The following is a 22,036-nucleotide window of genomic DNA, read 5'->3' on the forward strand; positions in this document are numbered from 1 at the left end:
TCTTGTACACTTCGCACTAAAAGAGATTCTAAAAAGAACAATGTTCAACCTGCAGGGTCTGCTAGTAAACATTTTCAAGCTTAAAGTATCACAACACAATTCATTTAAACTAAAAAAAAAACTGGTAATACAAAACTAAAGTGTCAAAACGAATGACAATGTCATGAAATAAATAAATAAATGGGGCAACTTGACATTTTTTCAGCAGAGCTACCACCTGAATACCCAGCACGAAATTTAAATTCCAGTTAGTCAGCACGGCGCCGAATATATCCAACGTTGGCAACAATGAATTTAAAAATTGCAAGGTTAATCACATGACTAAAAGTTTATTTGGTGCGAACTCTAGTTTATTTTTTTGTTTTGTTGCTTTTTGTGGAGCGATCAATTGAATTGTATTATTTGTTGATTCTGTTTGAAAATTTTTTGTTTATTAGTGAGGTTGGGTAACTTTAAGGCCTCTTTTGGTTTTTGGAAATCAAGGGCCATAAATTTGATAAAAAAAAATAAAACGGCCTTAACAAACCGTGAGACAGTAAAAAGACGATAATTTAATTAGAGTGAAACAAAAATTTTAAAAACTGAAAAAACGCATAAAGAGAATTTCTAGAAATGATTCGAATTCAAGAAAACAAGAAGACCATAAATGATAAAAAAGACGTCAGCCGTCTAAACGGACTATACATTCCACTAATATAGATAAATCAGTTGTCGCTGCACCAAATTAAAATATTCTGAATGTTAATATAACACATTACATGTTTAGTGTTGTGTTTCCATTTTGTAACTTATTACATGTGTTGTAGATTACTACGGGACAGGATTTTATTCTAAAATGTAATTTTATACCTTAAGGTGTGAACTGTGTTAAATTATTGTAGATAAGATTGCGAAAAAGGCCAAAAATTGGCCGAAACGTCATCTAAAATAAAGACCCATAATATGCAAGACAATTATTACATAATTAATTTACTTGATATTCTAAAACCAAGGAAAATACACAAAAACTTAAATATAAATTAGGAATAAAGAAAAACTAAATACAAATAATATATTATTTTGGATGAATTGTAATGTAAACAAAGTTATAAAGGTCACCTTAACATGATGATGCCCGTTGGTCAGAGACGACTGTGACGGTGGGTCGAGAGTGGGGATATCAGCTTTTTCGACTGGAGGACTAGTACGATTAGATTGCGTCTCATGGATTTTTCCGTAGCGATGCTTCTTGGGTGTGGGAGGTGCTAGAGCCACGTTAGGTTGGTAACTCCTTTCAAACCTACAAATTGGTATCTTTACTCTCAAAAGAAAATATGAGATTATTACAAAGCGTACAAAGTACAATTTATTGAAAAATATATCAATTTTGTAGGCAGAATTCAATGGAGAGATTGTTGGCATTTTAGAGAAATATTCTTTCTATTTTTTTTAAGCAAAATCCCCCATATTATTAAAATAGAAAGCTTTTGCATTCTGTGTTTAAAAAAAAAGCTTTTGCATTCTGTGTTACACAAAATAATTCTGCTTATACCATATGATCGAAAAAAGGCGTCAAAGACGGCTGAAGAATGACGATGATAATTTTGTCAAACCCTAGACGTCATTACAATGTTTGTACTGGGGGGTTTCGAAAATTAGAAGAGATACGTGCTCGGATTTTTATTAAGGATTTTAAGAGCTTTAAGGACCCCAAAGCCAATGACGTTTCGCACTTATTCCAAAAATTCAAATTAATGATTATCTGGCAAGATGTTATCAAAAATTTAGTCCCTGTCTCTAACATAAATATGAGTTCTTATGGAAAATGTCGCCATTAATATGATTTTTTTCAGATAAGTAAACAAAACAACTCTTAAATTACTTAATAAAAATCCAGAGCGCAGTTAAAAAAAAGAACAATGATGATGGTAGCTCAAAGACGAAACAACAAAAATAATCAGATCAAAACAAGTAGCAATGAGAATATGACATTTAATTGCTATATTTAGGTATTAAAATAGAGTGATAAAAAATAAAAAATATAAGTACTATACTTTTTTCTAAAAATCTTCGGAATTTTAAGGTGGTATTTGGATCGGCATCAAATTGCGCAACTTTGCCTCCATTTAAACGACTTATTCTCTTCTAATTTCCGAGATCCCAATGCTTAAGGGGCTTAAATTTAGGACACCCTCTACATTGATAATATACATATCTATGTTTATCATATTCCCAAAAGAAGGTATTTATCTTGAATTCGTGATATGTTTAATAATTAAAATAATATTAATTCGTATACTTTATAAAAATAAATAGGTTGACTTTGTAGTCTTGTCTTGGTTTGAAAAAGATATAAAAACTTTATACGCGCTAAAGTAACACATTTACCTTTCTGATTCAGATATGGGAACTACTCTGTCTGGGTTTTGTAGAAGTGGTGGGTCGGCGGTACATCTAGCTGCTAACCCTAACGCGTTAGCACTTCGAAGTTTCTGCTCTCTAATACTCTGAGTTACCGGTTTGAATGCGCTGAGATGGCTTCTTACATTAAATTCCTACAAAAATCATTACATTAGTAAACGGTTTAAATTTTAGTATTATTTATTAATATCCTAAATAAACCTAGGCTACAATATTAAAGGCTACAATATTACGTTAGCCTGGGTACCAGGGCACGAGGGTTACAAGTAGAGATGAGCAAAACTGCGATTCTCCAATCGCAATTGAAACAGCCATTGCGATTTTTAAATAGCAGCGACAGTAATCTTAACGATTGGGATTTTAATATTTAAATATTATACTAGGTATATAATTGTCTGTGTATGTATCTATAGCTTAACAATTCAAAAAAAAATAATAATAATCATTTTTTTTAACATCTGCAACACATATTATGGGTATTAAAACTTTATATATGCTGCAACAGCTGCAACTACTGTAACCAACACTTTCTACGGTTCTCAATTACCTAATTCTTTATCCAATCCTTAAAAAAATTAAGACGGCTCACTCCTATAACTTTTTTTATTTTATTTTTTTCAAATAAAGAACAAATTGGGTACGTTAGTATATGACATAAATCAGGATTGATTGACGTATTATTATCACGAAAAACAACAGACGACCAATTTATTTTTCCAAGATATCTTGATTAAAAATTAGCGTTTTTAACACAGCCGTCACATTCACATTCTAGATTGAAATTTAAAATGCGATTTTTTTAAGCGAAAACGTCAACAGTTGCCATACGATATGTCATTCTATTCAGAGTGCCATTTTCTATCGAATAAAGTAATAAAAATAAAAAAATATAGTCATTGGCCATAAACAATTGTATACGTTAATCAATCCTAATTAATGTTATATACTAACATACCAAATCTCGTTTTTTATAAAAAAAATAACAAAGTTATAGAGGTGAACCACTCTTGAGAAACACCCAGTATATTATTATCGTAACTCTAGAACATAACACCTCCTCTATAAAATTTATTATATTATTTATTTAATAAATATCCAATCGGACTTTACTATAAAATGCTTCAATAGACGACAAAATTAATTCGCAACAATATCGCAAATCGCAACTCCTAAAAATTCAAACTCGCAGATAGCAATCACGAACCCAGTTTACGAAATCACAATAGCAGCAAAATCGCAACAAAGTCGCAAATCGCCGCTATATTAATACTGGTTGTCTAAATTGAAACTCGCAAATAAAAAATCGCAATCGTAGTTTCCTATGGGAGCCAGTCGCAGCTTGCGATTGCGATTATACAATCGCTGCGATTGAATCGCAGTTTGCGATTCTTTGCTCATCTCTAGTTACAAGGATAACGAAAACGCAGATGAAATGGCTCATCAATGAAGATTACAGATTCAGAACCCCTCTGCGGCATATGCTGTCCTCCATTCGCGAATTTCAAGTTCCAAAGCTTTACGCCCTGGGCTACACAGAACGGTTCTAAAAGAAGCTGTGCGCGATAGTCTGGTGCCTCCATATGGCGCGGAACAGTTCTGAACTTTATGACTCAATTGAATGAAGTGAGAGTATCGCGTTCTTGAACAGTTCAGAGCTGCACAACTGCGTGAATGGAGGACAGTAATTGCAAAAGCTGTCACGACAATGGTCACAAAACGGTAGGTAACCAATAAATTTCTAGAGTGGTAGAGAAATTCACCAGGGCAAGAAGGATAGGCCTAAGGGGATCAGAAGAGGACCACGATAGATCTCAAAAGGTCAAGTGGATCAGGCCATAATCTAATATTTTGCAGTCCAAGTTCATTTTAACTGAACCATATTTAGTTGACTGAACCATAACTGCCTGTTTATTTTGCTGCTCTCAAGCCAAATGAATATTTTTCATTCGTGTAATTCATTTATTAAAATAGCAATACATCATTAATAATTACCACTCTACTGGTAGTGTTACTACTTCAATATATCACCACGATATCACGGACAATTAGCTAAGAAAACGTAATTAAATGTTAAACAACTTTTAATTTTACTTCTTTTATGACATATTTGACCCAGAGAAAATTTAAAGCAGACAATATAATATCGGCCTTTGCATCCTTAACTTTATTTCTCTTGGTTTTAAATCCAAGCCATTCTGTGAGGAAATGGGGAAACACCAGAACACCTCACACTGAGTGCGCCGAGACGACAAGCATTGGAGATGAAGAACTAACTAGCCTCTGTGAAGCCGTCTCAGATACTGGCTTTTACCAAAGCCCTGAAACTGTATTGTATATGTTATAACTCGTTATAACTCCAGAAAGGGAGACACACAATAGAGCTGTAAGGTCACAGTGATTGAGCCCCCTCCCAAACATTCTACATTCTACAAGCCATTCATCTAGTCATTTCAGAGAATGACAAGAGTTTAGTTAAATCATAAACGTTATAAACAATAAATAAATATGATTTAAAAAAATACAAAAATAACTATTAAGTAACTTATTTAAATCAAAAATGATTTTTTTTAAATGACAACAAAATATTAGAGTTAAAAATAAAGACTGCTTGACAAGCTAGGAAATACTACTGATCAACTTACTTGTAAACATCGATGGATATAAACTGGTTCTAGTGCTGAGTATATTTGTTGCTGCATAATGGCGGCTGCAGCTGCTGCTGGAAGAGCAAACGGCGGTACTCGACCCAAGTTACCCAAATATTCGTCCAACTTTTGTTTCTTGAGTGGTAAATCCGACAAGGTTGCTTGATGGTCCTTAACCACATCAGTCGCAGGAATCTAGAATTAAAAAAATAAATTATGAAAATTTTGCTACACGACGCATTGTGAATATTTAAAGATATTTGTTTTTTGAACAAGGAAAAACAAAACTTATTTATGACAAGGAAAAAAAATGTTGTCATATTTTAATACAAAAATGTAAAAAAATCTTAGAATTTTTCCTCGTAATACCTAATGGATTACTTGAAGCTAAATAAAAACTAACCTTACTAGTACTAGCTAACTTTAAGTGACTGACATACTGATTAATCACGATCCTGCTCAAACCATTCAACCTAAGAAGCTCAATTTTGGCATACAGGTTGATTCTAGGGTGTAGAGGTTCGATTCACCCCTCAAATATTACAATATTTTTTATTTAAAAAACGGTCAAGTTTCCGAAAAAACGCTTAAACACGTATATTTTATTTTGTTTTACATATTTTAAGATTTTTTAAAAATGTATACAGGGTGTTTCGAAAAATCTGGTCATTGATTAATCATGATCCCGCTTAAAGCGCTTAACGTAAAAAGCTGATTTTTGGAAAACAGATTGACTTTAGGGTGTAGAGGTTCGATAAGAAGGGATTTTTCGAATCGGGGAAACTCGAATTCTAAGGCGGTGAAACTATCCCTCAAATATTAAAATATTTTTTATTTAAAAACCGGGGAGTTTTTCGGAAAAACTCTTAAACAAGTATATTTTATTTTGTTGTTTTACATATTTTAAGATTTTTTATAAATTTATTCAGGGTGTTTCATAAAATTTGACCATTGAGTAATCACGATTCTGCTTAAAGTGCTTGACGTTTAAAGCTGATTTTTGGCCAACGGATTGACTGTGGGGTGTAGAGGTTCGATAAGGAGGGGTTTTTCGAATCTCAAATTCCAAGAGGGTGAAAACGCCCCTCAAATATTACAATATTTGTTATTTAAAAAACGGTCAGTCTTTCGGGAAAATCCTAGGTTAATCATAATTTATTTGTTTTTTTACATATTTTGACATTTTTTAAAAAATCATACAGGGTGTTCCAAAAAGTTGGGTAATTTCTTAACCACGATTCTGCTTAAACTGTTTGACGTAAAAAGTTAATTTTTGGCAAACGGATTTTTCGAAAGTCAAATTCCAACGAGATGAAACTACCCCTCAAATATTACCAAGTTATATAATAATATCGCCATATTGTTTTTTCTCATGCTGACATAAATGTGAGAAAATTTTATCCAGTTTGTATGTTAATGGAAATTCTTGCTTTGCTTTATCATCACCATTACAAATGATTAATTCGACGCGAACGAAGTCGCTGGTACACGCTAGTATAATATAAAGTATATTAATAGAACAATAAGTAGTAGAATAATTAATACTGAAAATGAATAAGTGGTAGGTTGGCATGGAAAAATACCAAATAATCTGCTCTATCAGATAATAAACGATTCCTTTTGTTCTTGTTGTACAGACAGGTTCCCAGCTTCTCAGTATATTCGCTCACTTTAAGCCGGTACCACACGATGTGGCGAACCTTGGATACACAGACCTCCCAACAGTTCCAACGTTGGACATACGGACATTTGCCCCATCATGTGGGCGCGTAAATATGATATCCATGCATCCAAAATGCGTTCAAAATGGCGTCCAACGTTGAACGTTGGAAGCATGTGGTGTTTGGGCCCTCGTTGGTAAATTTCAGCCGCGTCAAAGGAGTTTCCAACGTTGGAAGCATTGTTCGATGCGCTCCTATACGGGTCTTTACGTGGCTGATATTTTATTATGTAGTGCCAAGTTTGCTTCCAGCGTTGGAACAAACGTTCACCCTATCGTGTAGGAGACACCGTCAATTACACATAAAAGTATTTCATATTTAATTTCCAAGTACATAGATACGTAAATACTTCATATTATGTAGATAAATGAATTAAAAATGAGGAATTAATGTTGTCTTGTTTTTGACACTTGGTCTATGGTTATTTATAATTTAACGATGATATAAATTGTATATGCACCATTTAACAATACTGTCCGCAATTAATCGTTAAAAACGAAAATATTTTTTTGTTTGTTTTACGACTGATTCCAGTTGTCCTGTAGAAAATACTTTCATAATATTAATAACAGAGATCAAGAAGTTGTAAAATTAGATTTTTTGCCAGTGAAATTCTCGTCGTTCCTACGTCCATGTTTTTTTCGAGCTATTATTAGAAATTCCATTGAACATTTATTTTTCTGGTTTCTCATGTTATTTTGTCTTAAGCCCCAGCTGCCTGCTAGATTTGAGGATTTGGGGAAATTTTATGCAATAGTACTATTTGGGGTAACACTATTTGTAATAAATTAAAATACTATTTGTAATAAATTAAAACACAAAGGGAAAACACTATTTGTAATAAATTAAAACAATAATTTTGAACAAATACGTAACTTTTATATAAACGTGAAAAGAAATGCAAGACCGCAAGAGTATTGTATGCTTGGTCTTAGTCTTCCAGAAATCTTGCACTGGTCGGTCTTAGTCTTGCAGATCAAATGCTAGTCTTGGTCTGTCTTGCTATTTGTGCAAGACCAAGACCATGACCTATCACTATTTCGTTAAAATCCTTGTTTTTTCTATAAGACATTGCAATAAAATAAGCAAATTAACATTTTTAACTCATTTTGCAGGTTATTGCCACATTTGGGACAAGGTTGTTGAATTTAACAGGTTGCCTCATAGCAAAATAAAACACTAAATCACCACAATACACCAAAACACATTTATTTTTTACAATGGACGCGCGTTTCGCTAACCATGTTATCAGCAGATGATTATAACTGTTATTTAAACTTAGTTTTTTAGCGAAACGCGCGTCCAGTGTAAAAAATAAATGTGTTTTGGTGTATTGTGATGATTTAGTGTTTAATTTTGCTGTGTAACACCAAAGGTTCCAACCAGAGGTTCCAACCAGAGGTTCCAACCATGTTCCAACCCCCAACTGTAAGGTTGCCTCATAACTTGACATTAGCCGTCATATTGACAACCACAGCGTGGTATCCATTATTTGTGTGAGGTTCAAGTTAACGTCTCCTTTCTGCTGCAATGGCTAAACTGGACGGGACCTACTTGTTTACGCGGAATCCGAACCGCGGTCCTCGGCCATATCATGGTCAATGGTCTACCGACTTAGGAAGTGTCTAAATTAACTCTTACTCACGAGATATCCGATCTTGAACCGGCGTGAATGAGCAGTGTGTATCAATAGATTTTACATTTTTCCCTTTTTGGACAACAGCACGATGCAAAGTTTCGAACCGGTCACCCCTCCATCCACTAGCATCGCCTTACGTCGCTTAACTTCGGTGTTCTAAAGGGAACCGGTGTTTCGACGTAGCTGGGCCGTTGCCCTTCCCATTATTTGTGTTTACAAATTTGGTTTCAGTATAATAAATTAGCTCCACAGCAATTTAACTCTAAATAATTTTTACGTGATTTCTTGGAAACAGTAATAAAAGTTATGAATATTTTAATGGCGTTATACAATAAATATTGTAATAAATCTATTGCAATCGTAATAAAACTTCGAAATAAAAGATTCAAACATTTTCTGAGTTCTGAAAAATTTGGCTTCTGCATTCTAGATTAGTGTATATTTATTTTTTTAATGTCTACCAAAATTACTGGTATTTAAAGACGATTTACCGGTAATGCAATCCCTACTCTCTATGTTCATTTCAAAAATATCCTAAAGTATTCAGATTTGGCGTGAAGTTTTTTCTACTTAAAATCACTTCAAGTTCACACTTTCATCCCCAAACACAACATCATAAAAATTTCTCTGCGGAAATGCATCATGCTCTTTTTTTCGACTTTATTATAACTGAAATCAGTTACATGAAAACGTGTTCCTGCTGTACGTTCTAAATACTTTTCTTGTGTAGATATGAACTTAACCTAGTAGATACTGTAATTTAGACATCAATACCGTACCGAGAAAAAACGAAAATAAACAAAAATGAACCGACAAACCAAACCAAACCTAACCAAAGCAATCAAAACAAGCTGTAAGCTAAAACGCGCTGTTTACGAATTCCCAATTGCCGAGTACTTTTCAAATGTCAATGACAAGTCTGGATATTTATTAGTCTTTATCCCTATCGGTGTGTTTTCCCCCTTAGGTGTGGAGGGTGTAGTTATTATTATCCCGATATAGTGTGTTGTATACTATAGTATAACGTAAAGTGCACTATCCGTTTCCGGTAGGTGTATGCGCAGGCAGGGTACTGATGGTACGACATTATAAATTTATTCTCATTCTTTCTCTGAGCGTTGAAATAAACAAATCTAGTATTGCACTGTGTTTAACTCAACCCCAGTAAAATCAGAATCAATCACGCACACATTTCTAGTATGAAAAACAGAAACCTTTTCATGTAACTGATTTCGGCTATTCTAAAGTTTGAAAAACTAAAAATTATGCATTTCCGCAAAAAAAATGGTGACACCCTAAACCGGGCTACTTCGGACAGCACGGGTAAATTCGGACAACGGGCCCTTGAAAGAAAAACAGTTGCCCTCAGATGTGTCTTAAGTACCGAGTGTTTTTCGGGCCCGGCGTATTTTTTACGTCAATTTTTGTAAGTATGCAATTTTTGTTGTTTTTTTTTAAAGTGGAAAAAGTAACTGGCGTACAACTAAAGCTATTATTCATAAAGTCGTACTTTTTCCAGTATTCAGTAGGTATATTATCGGAAAATGTTTTATGTAATTTGAAGATTTTGAATCGTTCAATTTTTTTTCCAGATGGTCGTAAGTCGTAAGCAAAAAAATCATATTTTGAAGGTTTCGGACATGGTTCGAAGTTACAAAAAGCAACTAGGGAGTCGCCCCTACCAAAATTATTAACCAGAGAGGTTACAGCAAGCAGTAGCAGATGTCAAAGCCAAACGAAAAACCTTAAGAGAGGCGGCTGAGTATTATAGGATTCCCAAATCCACAATTGGGGATAAAGTTAAGGGGATTCATGATAAGAATCCAGGACTGCAACCAGTGCTGAGTATCGAGAAAGAGGCAAATTTTTTGACTGATATTTTTAGAAATAATCTATAATAAATAATCTTTTTTAATAAACATGTCTTAAATAACGTTTGAAGTTGTTAATTTTTTGAGTTTTTATTAAAAAATGAACTTGATTTTTTTTAAAACTTATATTTTTGTCCGAAGTTTCCTTTTAACTGGTATAACATCAAATTTACACATTTTTAAAGGCATGTCCGAAGTTACCCCAGCTATGGGGATAACTTCTGACACTTTTCAAAAAAAAATATATACGTTAGAAAAAGAAAGTTTAACATTTTTTTTAGTTAGACATAGGGGAAGGATGTAGTAATCCACACAAAAAATATTGGTTGAATTTGAACACACTTAGGTCAAGAAACTTACAAAAAACCTCAAAAACTGTCCGTAGTTTTACGGTACTATTCAAAAAGGCTTCCAAATAATAATAAACAAATATTTCTTACATAACTGATTTCTCCTTCTTTTACTTATTTGAGATCTTTCGATCTGTTAATTTTAAGGTTGCCTCTGTAGGAGTTCTTGGGAGATGGACTGCCAACTGTCTTTCCATCTTTTTGGAGGTCTTCCCGGCTGTCTCTTACCCATGAGTTTCCCTTCAAGGGCTATGCGTGGTAGCTTGTTTTCTTCCATGCGTTTTACGTGTGCGAACCATTGTCTTTTTCTTTGCCTACCCCACCTCACTACGTCCTGTATTCCACATTGTTCCCTGATATTTGTGTTTCTAATTCTGTCTTTTCTAGTCTTCCCCAGTATGGTTCTTAAATTCTTCATTTCAGGGTCTCTTAACATGCTTTTGGTCTTATTTGTTTCCTCTCGGATTTCTATGCCATATGTCATTATTGGTCTGATGCAGGTCTTATAAATTTTAATTTTGCTGTCTGTTCGCATGACGGCCGGGGTTTGTCCACACTATTTGTCTCAGACATCCTGACATGGCCGTTGCTCTGTTTATCTGGCTTCTCAGATCTTTCTCTGGATCATGGTAATGCGACATATCTATTCCTAGGTATCTGAACTGTGATACCTGCTCAATAATGTTGCTTTCTACTACCAATTTGCATCTTACCGGTTCTTTAGAGAAAATTAAGCATTTAGTTTTTTTCTGTGGAGATAATCATATTTAATTCTCGGCTTTCCCGATAGAATTTATGAAGCTGTCTCTGCATATCGTCCTCTGTCTCCACAATAATGGCTGCATCATCAGCGTAACACACCATGCTAACTCTGTTGTGTCCCATTCGATAACCGATATTTATCGAGATACATAACTAATTTCAAGTAAACGAAAGTAGCCCTGATTTCAGCTATTCTAAAGTTGAAAAACTCGAAAAGGATGCATTTCCGCAGAATTTTTTTTTGAAGAAAAATTTGACATACTATTCGAAAAGGCTGCCAAATACTAAATAAACAATTTCTTACATAAGCGATTTCGAGTAAACGATACTTGAGCCCAGATTTGTATCTAAATTGGATCATAAAAACTTCTATTGACCAGGATGTCTAAAAAAAGCCTCTATACTAATTACAGATTAATTAAGCCCTTTACGCTACGTCATCTGATAAGAATGATACTCTATGTTATTATTACTCTATACTCTATGTATTCTGTGGCTAATCAGCTGATATATAATTTAGAGGTTATGAGAATAATTAAGTCTTGTTTAGAAAAATTATGCGCATTTAATAATGTAAAAGGTTTTTCTGTCAAGTTGATCAATATAAAGTTTTTCCTAAACTATAGCGTCTATTTTCCACAAAAGATCCCACAAACCTCAACATCATCCCCCATCAATATATGGCGCCCTTTGACGCCCTACCACAATGCACCGTGTCGTGTCCCGTTGCATCCAGCCCGCCGTTCATCCCTTACCCGCCAGACTCCTTTTTGACAGCTCTCCCCTACGTGATGGATTGTGTTTGTGGGCGAAGCATTTTCACGCCCTCGCAAACATCGCTACCCTTCCCGACCCCGTCTTCCCGTGTTTTATCATGTCACCGACCCATTTTTCCACGATTTCCCTACGAAAATTAAATATGATTCGATGGTATAATCCGTCTTTTCATTCATTAATTCTCTTGTCGGTTGACAAGTCTGGATATTTATTATTCTTTAACCCTATCGGTGTGTTTTTCTCCTTTAGGTGTGGAGGGTGTAGTTGTTTATCCCGATATAGTGTGTTGGATCGCCGACCTGAACATAAAGAATATACAGGGTGACAATTTGAAAACGAACAGTATTTAATATTACCTCTACCGATGATAGTATAAAAATTTGGCGAAATACGTCAATTTACATATTAAGGGGGACAATTTTTGAGGCATTTGTTGTCGTGTTACTTTCAACCCTTTGACCCCCAGGGCACCTACCCCTAAAATTTTAAATAGCAACCCCTATTTCTTTTACCATTTTTGTGTTCCTTATAAAATTCTCAAAAAATTAATGCAGTTTATGTAGAATTTTATGTTTTTGCGTAGCTAGATATTCTGTGCCATCAGGGTATCTACATATACAGGGTGGTCCGGAAACCTCGGCAATTCCGGAAACCTTTATCTGCAGATAAAAACAAATAAAAAAGTTCGTATAAATGTATGTCCTAAAATGCTTAGTTTAGGAGATACAGGGTGTAAAAGATTCATTTTTATTTCGATTTTTTCCAAATAATTTCTGAAGTAACGTCAATATTTGGATGAAAATTGGTGTCTCGGAGTTTTTTGAGATGAGAAAATTGCTACTAGTAGAGGGCGCCACCTACATGTGTTTTAACTGTTTTGAAGCGTAATAACTTTTTGTCCATACTTGTATAAAACTACCGAGCGAAAAAATATACATCTTTGTGACTTTTTACGTAAAAATTATCTCTTTGTAAAAATCCTTACGAGTAACCGTTCTTAAGATATTTAGAATGGAAATAGTGAATACATGTCATTATTGGCGAAAAATAAACACATTGAGTAAATAGTTATTTCACTGAAATAATAAATTTTGGAAATTTTTATTTTTTTAAATTAATCATTTTCTGCAAAAAATGATGATAAAACAGTTTCTGTTGAACTTTTGGCACAAAAACATTTCAAATTTATGATTTCAATCTAATAACTATTTAGTCAACATCTTCAATTCATGTCAATGATGACAGGTATTGATAATTTCGATTCCAAATATCTCGAAAACCATTACTCGTAGCGATTTTTACCAAGATTTTATTTTCACGTAAAAAAAGTCGTAAAAGTATATTTTTTTACTTAGTAGTTTTATGTACGGACGAAAAGTTATTACTCTTCGAACCAGTTAACAAATACGTAGGTGGCGCCCTCTACTAGTAGGAGTCATATTGACATCAAAATCAAATTTCTCATGTCAAAAAACTACCAGACACTAATTTTCATCCAAATATTGGCGTTACATCAGAAATTATTTGGAAAAAATCGAAATAAAAATGAAACTTCTACACCCTGGATCTCCGAAACTAAGCATTTTAGGACATACATTTATACGAACTTTTTTACTTATTTTTATCTGCAGAATATGCTGCCGAAGTTTCCGGAATACAGTTCGGACCACACTGTATATAAAATGCTAATGCTTATCTGTGTCGTCTCTACTGAAGTAACGACTTGCTCTAGAAAGTTGCTCTTTTTAAAAGATAGCTAATTGGCTCTTGTAAAAACTGTCGTCACCGGATTTTTTGTTTTTCATTTAATTAAAAAAAATAAAAAGTATTTTTTTTCCTGATGTTGTGGCGGATGCGCCAGGCTTCAACTAGTATTGTATAAATAGTTAGGTACCAAAAAATACATTGTAAATACGATACGTGCATAATACGCAGAAGGGTCCTGGTTCTGGGCGTAGAAATGGCGTTGATAAACCTTGTTTCTTGTTTGGCCATTTCATCTGTCTTTTTGTTACCTTAGTGTTCTGGTACCCAGTACCCAGGCTAATGTAACATTGATATACGCTCACCCAATCAATCATCGATAACATCATATGCTAATATCATCGATCGTCATTTCCCAACCAACTTGAAGCCGTTTTTTTATCAAGCAGAATATTAAAAGTATGAATAAGGTTTGGTGCATTCTCCGCCGGTGCTGCCACCATCGGAGAATATCGTAAACACTCGGTATATACAAATACACGGGTTTAAATCGCGAGTATACGAAAAAAAGTTTATATAATTATTCTAATAGTGTCAGGGAGTATAATTTGTAAAAATTCTAAAAAAAATAAATAAAAAAGTAAATATTTTGATATCTTCAGAAGGTCTAACAGCGCTTTCAGATCTGAAAGCGCTGTAACTTGTGTTATAACTTATTACTGAAGCTAATACAACTTTTTGCATGAGTTCAACTACGGCAGCAAGCATAGTTTTACGCACCGGTTTTGCTAGTGGGTACATAACATGGGCTATTTCGACTATAACGAAATTTTTTGAAGGTACATAATTATAATTTTAGAAGATATTCTTAAAAAAATTAAGCACTAGTTGATTAAAAAAAAGAGTATAACCCAAGTATAACCCAACCCAATTCTTTCAATCAACGGTATAACAGTAATATTGCAAATTATACTTTATTCTCTAAGTAAGTCTATTTAATTTTTTGATTATGTAATGGGCACTTTGTTTACTCGCTATTTCATCGAACTGCTTGAATCCATTTTTGCTGATCAAATCGGTTTGAAAAGCTGTGAAGCTATAAAACGTTGATTTGGGAGAGTTGAATATTCGAGAAAGTGAGTTATTGAATGTTATTGCACCCAACAGCTACGTAATTACGCCCTCCTTTACGCGTTAACATTTCTTCGTCAAGTTTATTAAAAAAATTGTCAGAACACAATGCGATGCCCAGTTCTAGTTCTTTTTCACATACATTTTACTACTCGAAACAGCGTTACATCACACAAACCTCGTTCCTGAGTATTTTATAGTCTCAATAACTGCACTAGCAAAAAACTAAAATACTTAAATATGATAACAAAACCCCGATTTCAATATTTTTTTAATACGATCAACATAACGTAACCGCCACGCGCGACAGCGTGAAATACATTACAGCAAACATTTCTGATCTCTGCCGTATAGAGCGCTGCGGTCGGAATTTTTTGAAATCAACTGAAATGCACCAAGCATCGTGTTCTTTGTAAAATTCACACTGAAGTAGCTTTAATAGTGTAAATAAATTTATTAATATTTTTTATATTTGAATAGTTAATATATTTTAGAATTATAAAATTCTAAAATATATTAACTATTCAAATAGATCATTTTTAGATCCGAAATAATTTCATTACGGTCCCGAAACTTTCCCAATTCGCAGGGATCCGTTCCTCAAATGGAATTCCTGCTGGTTTAGAGCTATAAAACGAACATAAATTGGGAGGGGACGTCTCCAGCAGAAGATCTCAATGAAAGAGACGGTTTGTCGATGAACCGAATTCGTTCATGAACGACGGGTGGGGAAAATTGAGGAACAGAACCGTATTAAAGTAAATATCGTCAGTTTTCTGCAAAAGCCCAGTATACTAAGGTAATAGTTATTTATAGTATTATATACAATAGTTTTTAAGTAATCAAAGTAATCGTAAAAAGAAAAAGTAACTATTCGTTACTTTCGTCAGTTTCGTTACTTATCCGATACCAATACCCCAAGTGATTTAGACTAACGAATTTAAAACCGTACGATTACTTTGATTACTTATAACTTATAACTACTTGTAGTATTTATGATTTAATTTAACATGGGTCGGTATTTATACGTATATCTAAGATGTACGTAAATGTAATCAAATGCGAATTCTATGAAAATATAATAATAATAATAATGCACAGGCCGAAACTGCTAGACATAGCAACACGAAATTTGGCAAATGCGTTCCTTAAGTGATATAATGCGTTCCTTCAGTGTTCCTTAAGTGAGCACTAAGAAGGGATTTTTGGAAATTCGGCCGCTAAGGGGTTGAAATTAGGGGATTAATATTGTAGGTATAAAAAAATTAAAATCTGTAAGAGTATGAATTTTTGCACGGACGCTCCTTGGGTGGCGTAAGTAAGCAGTAATGAGGGGATGAAATTAGGGGGTTAATATTGTAGGTATAGAAGTTTTTAAATCTATCCTAGATATAAATCTGTCCTATAATGCACAGCCGAAACTGCTTGACATAGAAACACGAAATTTGACAAATGTGTTCCTTAACTGATGTAAGTGAGCACTAAGAAGAGATTTTTGGAAATTCGGCCGCTAAGGGGTTGAAATTACTAGTACTCGAGTAACGATTAGTAACGAGTAATCAAAAGTAACGAAAATCAATATCACTATTACCCAGCCGTCGTAAACAGCAGCATAAAACAACAAAACATCATCTATTTTGAACCTTGGTCAATTGCAAAAAGGAAAAAAGTCGGCAACGCAGAAGGAAGAGAACCCCTTCGAGACACGAGGGGCACAAGTGGAATCGCAGAAAAATAAGGACAAAGAAGAGGCCGTACAGGATGTGCGACCCCTTTTTTCCTAGGGACGGGGTCCCGAATGAATACGCCGATATTCGAGATCCGAGGTGAGGCTTTTGTTCGACAGGAGAAGCGATAAAAAAGGAGAATAATTGGGACTGGGAATAAGAGCGAGGCAAAAAAAAGAAATGTGAAAAGGAAAAGGGGTCAGTTGTTACGCCTAAGTATTCGTCATTCACGAATAAAAGCCTCGTTTGGATTTTGAGGAAATTTGTTTTGTCTCGGCTCGCCTTTTGTTCAGGATGGAAATGGTATAGTTCGGGCGGTCAGATTGTTGATAAGTTTGTGGTTATTAGTTCAAAGAATGTACTTCCATGATTAGTTCCATTTTTCTGAAATAATACTTCAGAAGTAAATGTTACGAAGATTCTATACCTATATAAAAATGAAAACCGTTTGTTAGAATAAAACTCGACAAGGTTGGACCGATTTGGCGAATTTTTGTCTTGAAATATTTTTAGAAGTCCAAGGAAGGTTACCTAAACCTTCCCATCACTTGAAGAAATTGAAAGAAAAATGATGAAAAAATTGAAAGAAAAAAAAAGTGAAAAAAAAAGAAAATAAATTTAATTTTGTTTGGTAACCACAACGAAGCACTGCCCTTTCTAATAGAACCGAGGCTGTTCTGCGAGATTTATGACGTCACGCTAGTTAGATATTACGGATTAATAAATATGTTGTAGAATACATGGAAAACATAATTATTCAGATTTTTTGTTTGTATTTTGAAAATAATATAGTTTACATGAAATATGAAAAGAGAGCTTTATTAAAATAGACAAAACAAAATATCATTCATATTTAGTGATTAAAAAAAACCATTTTTGTTGAAAAAAAAATATAGCAAACACGGAAATATAACTCTTATATATTGACGGTCTGCTTAGTATAAATAACATATGATCTTTGAAAGACTAAAGTGTATAAAGTCGACTAATTTTAGATTGGGCATTTAAATTTTTCGAGATTTTTAGGATTCCGAAATTTAATATCGGGATTTCGGTTTGGAAACACTACGAACTACGCATACAAAAGATTCTACCACAAATTTTCGGTTGCTGATGATGTTCACATATTGTCAGTACAGAGGGCATTGTACCAAAGTACTCTAGCTACTCACGTTGTCTAAACTTTGAGTGATCTCTTTAATTTCCTTTTTCCTTTTTTTATCGATCTCTCTACACTTGTGTTTTCTTCCGACGTTTTTTTTCTTTAAACTACAATAGGCTTTTGATACAGCAAGTGAAGTGTTGAAAGGTCATCTTTCAAATAGAGACTCATTCAAAACAAACCAAACAATACAACATAGATATTGCGAATTAGAACCTACAATATCTCTATCGAGGAGAGCATTGCATAGAAGAATAATTATGAAACAATTTATCAGGTTTATTAAAACTGGGAAAAGTTATAACCGTCATTGTGTGGGCCTTGCAGACTTGACAGTTTTCAATGGATTAAAATAAATGAAAACTCTCCAGTATTTTATATGATTATATATACAGGGTGCGTCTCAAAAGTAGCTCACCCTTATAACTTTTTTATTTTTTCAGATAAAAAAAACGAGATTAGGTATGTTAGTATATGACATAAATTAGGATTGATTGACGTATTCAATGTTTTTGGTCACTTCCTGTTTCACTGGAAAAAACTACAATTTTTGATTTTTAAATGGCACCCTCGGTATATTTCTACTTTAAACGGTAGAAAATGACACTCTGAATAGAATGGCATATCATATGTCAACTTATATATATGATTTCATTGATTCACATGATTATTTTAAGTCATTCTATTCAGAGTGTCATTTTCTATCGCATAAACTAGAAATATACCAAGGGTACCATTTAAAAATCAAAAGTTGTAGTCATTTCCGGTGAAACAGGAAGTGACCAAAAACATTGAATACATCAATCAATCCTAATTTATGTCATATACTAACATATCAAATCTCTTTTTAGCCGACCATACCAATAGGTATGGTAGGATATTAAGATCGGGAAAAAAAAAGTTTTTTTAATTTCACTCAAAATGAGTTATTTGGGTCATAAATGGCCTAAATACAAAATATCTTCATGGTGTCTGTCTGTCCGTCTGTAACACGATAACTCAAAAACCGCTAAACCGATTTTAACCAAATTTGGCACAAAAATACTGTGGCACCCAAGATTAATGGCCCTGGCCATTAGTTTTTGGTGGGGGTGGGGAGACGGTAAGGGGGTATGGGAGGGGATTAAAAATTTTAAAAAATCCTAACTCCAAAATTACAGTAGCTAGCGAAACGGGGTTTTTAATTTAAGATTAGGAATAATATTTGCAACAAAATTTGTAATAACATCAAAATCAGTCAAAGTCGCAGTTTTTGAGATAAAAAAAAATTGAAAAAATTCCTTTACTTTGAAACTAAAAACGTGCCTCCCGGCGCCAATTTTTTTATCTGAAAAAATAAAAAAGTTATAGAGGTGACCAACTTTTGAGACGCACCCAATTTATACATTTTTTAATTAATATTTTAAAACAGAAAAACAATACTATTGTTGAATAACACAGTTTACAATATTACTTCAAAGATTAACATTCAAAACAGAGTAAACATACATACACATATTATCTTACGAGTATTTGTGCGTATTTACTTCTGATAATATTTACTTATAGAAGCTGTCAATATTAGTCTAAATTATAATGTTTAACTCTTTCAAAAACAAACATTGAAGAGTTCGCATCTGTCTGCTTGCTTCTGGTTTCTCTCAGTACAAATAATAGTTATTGCTTAGTGTAATTATTTACTATCACGGAATCTATAATTTTTTCAATAGTTTTTCAAGAGAACTTAGTTTTAAAATAATTCATCAATACGAAACTTTAGTTTTTAAATAAGTTGATCATAGAGAAAAGTTGTTCAGAGTTAATAATTTTTATTTGTCTCTGTACTGTAAACAAAAAACTAAACATTTTAGTGTTCAGACACCTTGCCACAATTATTGATCTACTGAAAACAAAAAGTTACATTTAACACATAGAAGTTTTACAAACTTAAAAATTAACTCTGGAAATAAAATATATATATATATATATATATATATATATATATATATATATATACATATATATATCTATATATATATATATATATATATATATATATATATATATATATATATATATATATATACTATATATATATGTATATATATAGATATTTAAATGGCAAACATTTGCTTTACAAATCTTGGATTCGTCCATGAAAATGTTTTGCTGAAAATATTATCTCCCCATATAAATTCTCCTTGTGCAATGACCGTTAAAAATTAATAACAATAACAATATTTTGCCTAATACCGTACTAATCCTCTTGAGAGGACACCCAGTATAAGGATTATAGGGGTGAGAAAGGACAACAAAATTATATTACACAGTGACGTACGTATCAGTAGTACAATCTGATTTATACTTATAATATTTTTTCTACGTTTCAACTGAAGTATTTTTAACGTTAGACTTTATAATACCTAAAAGGGTTAAATGAAATGAATACACAAAGTTAAGTTTTTTTTTGAAAACTTACTAATATTGCCCATAATTATAATTTACTAAATGGAGAAGAACATCCAAGAATGGTAGAAGCTGCTGAGAAAGAAATGGAAGAAGAAGATATCGACTTCGTAATAGACTTTACTCAATTAATAAAAGAGTTGCGATGATGACGAAGAACCAGATAACGAGATTAAGGATGATTTACCATTATCCACTCTATTTACGTAATATAACATAGGCCACTCTACCCCTGATTAGTTTAATAAACGTTTTTTTTTGTAATATTTTTACGGTTTTGAAGTAAAAAATAATATTTAAAAAAACTATTTTTTTAAATTACGAATGTTACCGTAATATTACCGATTTTTTTTGGTTCCAAACTAGAGTCCAAGACGTAAAAGAAGGTGTTTTGGATCGGTATTTATTAAGAGAGCCCGACACTTCGTTGCGTAAATTGCATTTCACCTCCTTACCAAAAAAATATTACCGATTTATAATTACCGATTTTACTGGTAATTTTACATCACTAGTAGAACAGTGGCAGACAGACAATGTATAAGATTAGCTAGAGATCGCATAACATGGAAAAATCTAGAAGAGGCCTATATCCAACACTGGATGGCACCAGGCTGAGAAAGAAGAAAAAAAAGTATTAGGTAATGATAAGCTATTGTCAAAGAGCCATATGGACATTAGTCTCCAAGTTACTAGACTTTTCGGAAAGACTGGTGGGAAAAAGATGGGGCTGCGCCCCTAACATTTTGGAAGTATACCATGATGGTAAGACCCATGATTACATATGGAGCAGTTGCTTGGTACACAAAACTAGAGCAATGTACAGCAAGGCAAAACCTGTGCAAAGTACAGAGAGTGGCATGTATCTACATCACAGGTGCCATGAGAACATGTCCAACAGCAGCAATGGATGTCATTCTAGACCTAACACCACTGCATATTGTCGTCGGTAGTTATGCCAATGCGACAATGATTAGAATGGTAATTGATGGAAACAATACTGGGAGAATTTTCAGGTCAGGGGCTTGGAACACCCTCAAAAAGAAAATACCATTTCTCCAACTCCCAGTCCAGATAACATACCAAGAATTTACAACTTTGAGAAACACCTCACTATAGTATTGAGTAATAAAAAGGATTGGAAGGAAGAAACGCTTACTAAGCATGTAAAAGACCATACCATAACGTGGTATACTGATGCTTCCAAAATAAAAGCAGGGATAGGAGTATTTGGGCCAAAAATTAAATACTCCGAACCAATAGGCACCCATCCTAGTGTCCTTCAGGCAGAAATTTACGCTATCCAGAGATGTGTAAAATTTATCTTAGGTAAAAAAAAAGGAACTATCGAAAACAGGAAATTGCCATCCTATTCGATAGTCAAGCAGCACTAAACGCGATCAACTCAGTAACCGTCAATTCGAAGTTTGGTCAAATGATGCCTAGAGAAGCTCAACAAATTAGGCAAAGAAAATAAAGTCCTCCTACTCTGGGTGCCTGCTCACCAAGGGATAGAAGGCAATGAAGAAGCAAATGATCTAGCTAGAAAAGGAGCAAACACTCCACTAACTGGAGCAGAAACGTTCTGTTTTCCAAATGGGAATCAAAACAAAGTTATAACTCGCTAAAACTCAAGAAAGGGGAAGACACAATAGGTCAGTAAATATTTTACATTCTACATTCTACTAGACTTTTTGAAGACGAT

General features: G+C 33.6%; 1 protein-coding gene across 2 annotated transcripts in view; it reads right to left on the reverse strand.

The window, feature by feature from the left end:
- Positions 1 to 22,036, reverse strand: part of LOC115874370 (ski oncogene) — a 183,526-nt gene that overhangs the window by 2,698 nt on the left and 158,792 nt on the right. The window contains exons 7-9 of one of the 2 annotated variants that reach the window (XM_030889515.1): positions 5,043 to 5,240; positions 2,368 to 2,534; positions 1,099 to 1,270 (exon numbers count right to left, since the gene is read on the reverse strand). In XM_030889515.1, the coding sequence (XP_030745375.1) occupies positions 1,099 to 1,270; positions 2,368 to 2,534; positions 5,043 to 5,240 (537 nt within the window). Of the gene's footprint in view, positions 1 to 1,098; positions 1,280 to 2,367; positions 2,535 to 5,042; positions 5,241 to 22,036 lie in introns of both variants that reach the window. The other variant, XM_030889514.1, reaches the window with a different exon arrangement.

This window comes from Sitophilus oryzae, unplaced genomic scaffold, assembly GCF_002938485.1.
Source record: "Sitophilus oryzae breed Bouriz unplaced genomic scaffold, Soryzae_2.0 scaffold_1274_pilon_pilon, whole genome shotgun sequence".
NCBI lineage: Eukaryota > Metazoa > Arthropoda > Insecta > Coleoptera > Curculionidae > Sitophilus > Sitophilus oryzae.